The sequence below is a fragment of the Lactuca virosa genome, chromosome 7 (assembly GCF_052849685.1).
Source record: "Lactuca virosa cultivar CGN04683 chromosome 7, Lactuca_virosa_CGN04683_v6, whole genome shotgun sequence".
NCBI lineage: Eukaryota > Viridiplantae > Streptophyta > Magnoliopsida > Asterales > Asteraceae > Lactuca > Lactuca virosa.
In genome coordinates, this window is record NC_136432.1 from 137,409,749 (window position 1) to 137,414,867 (window position 5,119).

General features: G+C 39.1%; 1 protein-coding gene across 1 annotated transcript; it reads right to left on the minus strand.

Moving 5' to 3' along the window:
• Positions 1 to 623: 623 nt before the first annotated feature.
• Positions 624 to 4,001, minus strand: LOC145127184 (uncharacterized). The gene is made up of 3 exons (XM_079062421.1): positions 3,839 to 4,001; positions 1,058 to 1,267; positions 624 to 991 (listed from the first exon to the last, which is right to left on the minus strand). The coding sequence occupies exons 1-3, from the start codon at positions 3,999 to 4,001 to the stop codon at positions 624 to 626; spliced, it is 741 nt and encodes a 246-aa protein (XP_078918547.1).
• Between the last annotated feature and the right edge of the window lie 1,118 nt (positions 4,002 to 5,119).

The following is a 5,119-nucleotide window of genomic DNA, read 5'->3' on the forward strand; positions in this document are numbered from 1 at the left end:
AAGGTGCGGGATAGTCAGTCCCATATAGATCTATACACAATAGTCACGCTCTCCCTCCAAGAGATTCTGGTTATAAGTCGTAGTCCTCCACTCACGAATCCGAGGGAGTGTTACCAAGGACAAGTCTCAAACTTAGCCTAACGAATTTACAAGTAACAATATCGAAAATCCTGTTTATGATTTGCATGAATCATTTATAAAATAATACATATTATTACGTGATTCACAAGTTTCTTACTTTAGATTTGAAAACTGTTTCTACGAGTTGATTTCCTTAATCGATTGGTAAAACGGTTTTCTGAGTTAAAAGCATACTGAACATAAAATCATTTTATGCAAAATGAGATAATTTGAGCACAAGTGTCCTTGTAATTTTGCTTGTATTCCCCCTGAAAACATGAAAAAAACTTGGAAAAAGCGTAGGGGTATGAACTCACCGTTTGACGTAGGATCTGGGTGTATGATCGGTTACGAATGTTGAGTGTTAACCGATGTTTCGTATGCAAGTGGATCCTATTAACATGTGATAACACATATGTGTGTTAGAATTAGGGTGTTTTATGGCTAAACATGACGGGAAACCACCCTAAAGACTTGGAATTGCTTGTCGGGACCCTATATGATCAATTAAGGGAGGTGTACGGCCATTTGAGTGGGTGTGCGGCCCCAGCCATGTAGGACCGCAGACCACATTCTATGTGGCAAATGTGACCACAAATGAAGTCATGACTCTGGTTCACCATGGCTTCACATTTTATGAAACTGTAGTCACTAATGGAGGAATTCACAGGTCTAGAACAAAGTATACAGAAACAATCATGGCAGAAATAAGGCTCTACACAACAGATGTCACATGACATTGTGTAAGGGTATATTGGGTTGTTTGTTTCAAGTAGTCTTAGACTTGAGCAGTTTGTGTTTCCTGCTTTACACCCTGCTGGATCGAATTGTTGATAGTTGATTGGATTTTCCATTATGATTTCTTTGTTTCCTCTATGATTTTGTAGAAAACAATTAAAGCAGTTTACATCTACTAGAGTATGAATAATTGAGTTACCTTTGATGTTTGCAGCTTGGATCTTCCAAGTGAAGGAAGAAAAGAAAGCATTGATATCCATTCCTGGAAATGTTTCCATTAAATACCTTTCAAGTGAAGCTTTGCTAGCGAAACCCTTGCCACAAGTGACACCACAGAAACCTACTAACTTATTTTCTTTGTGAAGGCGATCAGGGAGATAGAGATATCTGTCTATAAAGTGCCCTGAAACTGTGACATCCCCAGTTTCTCGGCCAGAAAAGACCGATTTGTTTATGCTTTGTTTTAAAATCAGAGTAATCGTTTAAAGAAAACGGTTGCGGAATTTGTTCCCAAAACAAAATATGATAAGAATTTATCAAAGCATTTCTTTAAAGAAATGTATTTTCAGTATATAACAAAATCTCAGGATGTCATGTTCAATACAGACCAAAAGCATAAACAGAACAAAATAGACCTTACAACAGTTATTCATAACTATTGGCCTATAATCAAAAATCTCTCGTTATGTCAGCCAACTTATGCTCTCGTGCCATAACCTGTAATATAAAGAAAACTGAGTGGGTCAGGCTTGGGAGCCTGGTGAGCATATAGGGTTTTCAACCCATGCTTAAACATCAAACAATCAACCCAATTACCCAATCCCCATTGTCTTATTTATTTCTTAAGGATTTACCCTAAGAATCAACTATCACTCATTCCTAAGGATTCATCCTAAGGAATAGGCACGAAGTTCATCGCTGCCCAAGGTTTATACTACAAGCACTAACAACGTCGATCCCCACATACTGATCATATACAGTGATCTTACTAGATCTAGCCTAAAGAATCGATATGCACAACCAACTAACGAAACTGCTTCGGAAATCCCCTAGCAGTAAACAAAGATTGATAAAGATATCAAATGAATGGAATAAGTTTAACCATGAACCTTTGTTCGTAAAAGAAAGAACCACAAGACAATTAAGTCAGGGGTAGTTATCAATGCCTAGGCTATGGTCTGAATATCGTGAGGTATGTAACCCCCAAACGCACCCTATCCAGCATCGAATTTTGCCTAGGCTGTGGTCTGAATATCGTGAGGTTTGTAACCCCCAGACGCACCCTATCCGGCAATGGAAACGCTGACTAATGCCTAGGCTGTGATCTGAACCCCCAGACTCACCCTATCCGGCATCGGAAATGGAAACACCAACTAATGAAGCTCGTCCGATCACTTCATAAAAGAAACAAAGACTCCAAAGCTCTTCAAAATAAAAGTATAGGGAAAATACTAATAGAGTACTCCCGTACGCTCCTGTACCCCGACACGTAATAGTGTCAAAAAGAAGAACTAACGGATGAACACATAGTTCAAAAACACCTAATGAACATATAGTTCGAGAACACCTTATGAACATATAGTTCAAACATACCTACCGATTACAAGTCTGTTAACGTTCCACTGGACTATCTAAAATAGTCTGTGGCCGTTGTCTATACTCTGCTAGATGACTAGATCATCTTAAACATTGATACCTCTCATCACCTTTATTTCATCACACACCATCTAATTCATCTACCCATTGTTTTACCCAACATATTTGTAGATAAAAATACATATACAGTTTAAAACTTGTATAAAACATCTATTCAACAGTCACCTTAATTAAACAATTAATATGATTACACATAGCATGTATTTTAAAGAAAATACTTCATATATATGTGTAAGGTGAAAGTGACTATACACTCACTTGATTAGACGATTCTCGGACAGCACTACGGCTCGTAAAGTAGTATTCTTCGGTAAAACTGGAAGATCTTCACACACCGGGCTTCTCGTAGGCGGAGCTTCGGCTCGGAAACTCTTTTCTTCTCGGGATCTTCGGGCTTCGGGACTTGCTTCGTGTCTCGGGATGATACCGGGGCTTCGGGGGGTTAAAATAGGGCTTAGAGAGGGTATCAGGAGTGGGAGAGAAGAGATAGAGCAACCAAAATCGGCTGACCCTCGATTTCTATTTATAGGTTCATTTTTCAGCTCTCACGTCGTGAATTTTAAGTTCTCACGTCGTGAATTCAATAGTCATCAGGTGCGTCATCGCCACTTGCGTCTGTCAGGCTCCAGAAGTCATAAATACTGAGTTCACGTCGTGAACACTGTATTCACGTTGTGAACTCTGACAGTTTTTTGACTTTAATTATGATCTACAACTCTCGTTTAGACTCTGTTGGCTAATTTTGACTTTAATTTTAATATATCATTAATATATTATTTTTAGTAGGTCGGGACAGGAAAACTCCGTTCGAAATTCATAACTCCTTCATCTGAACTCCGTTTTTGTCTGTCTTTTTACCGTTGGACTACTAACGATGAGATCTTCAATTCTCGTTTAGATTGTTTCGGCTAAATATCGCTCGATCTCATATTCGAACTTCGGGTTGTATACTGCTAAGCCGAAATTTCGAAAAATCATAACTTCCTCATACGAAGTCAGATTTAGACGTTGTTTTTATGCACGCTCTCGGTTTAATGTATTCTATGACTTTCATTTAGATCGCTAAGGCCAAATATCGCTCTAACGTAAATTCACTATTTACGCCGTGCTGTGTCGTGCCGGTTCTGTCGCAAAACTTCGACAGGTCATAACTTCTTCGTTATAACTCGGATTTCGGCATTCTTTATATGTACGAAATCCTTGTAACATATACTACAACTTAGTTATGATTACTCCTTCTAAATAATCTTTCATCAAAAAGTCATTTTTGATGCTTATCGTCTCTAAATTGACTAGCTCGGATCTACGGGCGTTACAGAAACACCAACTCTTTTTCCCACTTTCCAACCCCATTTGTCACCAGGTTGAGGGAAATCTTCAGGGGCATATGGAAAACCAATACCTGAGCTATCGAAAACCACAGCCATCTCATTTTCCTTTGATCTGGTGGTGCTTCCATCGCTTTCATGTGGAGGGTCGATCTCCATAACAACTTAAAACTATTTTACTGTTAGCTTTTCTAAAGGAATAGAATAGTGTTTGGGGGAAGATGATATGATTATGTATGTATGGATATACAACACCAGATGTACTTGCCTTGGAGTTGGATAAAAATCGACACCGGAAGAGAAAATAAGCACTGGAAGATGCTTCACTGGCAAGGATTTCACAAGCGATAGCAGAATCCTCGATAGAAACCCTAAAAATTCTCAAACCTGACAGATTTCACCGAAACTAGGGTTTTACGATAATTGTAGCTTCGCAACAGTAGCGTCTTCCTTTTAGAGTCCCAGTGAGTTAGGATTGAGATGAAAGGTGACTGGAGTTTCGCGGCAAGAGGATTCGTCTCCAGAAGTTCACAATCAATGGAGCTAGACACCAGGAGGATGCGCAAGCAGTCGCGCCGGATTTCGTAATTCTGAAGAGGGTTTGCGATGGTTCAGTGTTTGTGACGATGGAGAGTGCTCATGTCACCGACCTATCATGGCGATGGTAGTGGTGGCTACAATTTCTCAGCAGTGGATGGTGGCGACGGTGGCTGATGACACTGACGACGGTTTTGCTATGCTATTTATTGTACCCAACGATGCTTTCTATTTTGGTTCAGTTAAAAATCAACCGTTTTAATTTGAAAGACAAAACTGCAAAAATAGTCCCTGTGGTATGCAATTTTTTTGGGGTTTTAGTCCAAACTACGACTTTTTTGGATTGATGGTCCTTTTGGCCATGTTTCTATGTGGAAATGGTCCCTTCGAAAATTGAAATGATTAAATTGCCCTCTTGATATATTTTTTATGTGTTTGTCTATTTAATTTAATGTTTTATTCTTATAATAAAATGGGGCCCTCTCTCTCTCTCTCAACCAAGAAAGAACAATTCTTCTTCTTCTTATTTCCTCTTCTCTTTCTCTGAACTTGATTGAAAACCAGGAGCTCCACCGGTAACCATCTGTACAATTTTTCTTTTTAATACCATGATCATTTTTCTTTTTAATACCATGATCATGTATAGTAGAAGAAGGGAGGCCATCTGGAACCATTTTGGATTGAAACCCAGGAGATCTATCGACCACCGACAACCATTGCTGATTAGTCTTAGAGCTCCA

Coding starts and splice junctions, on each gene's coding strand:
- LOC145127184 (XM_079062421.1), bottom strand. CDS start 4,001: ATGGAGATCGACCCTCCACATGAAAGCGATGGAAGCACCACCAGATCA. Junction 1,268..3,838: donor GAAAGTGGGAAAAAGAGTTG/GTGTTTCTGTAA, acceptor GGGATGTCACAG/TTTCAGGGCACTTTATAGAC. Junction 992..1,057: donor CCAAGCTGCAAACATCAAAG/GTAACTCAATTA, acceptor AAAATCATAGAG/GAAACAAAGAAATCATAATG.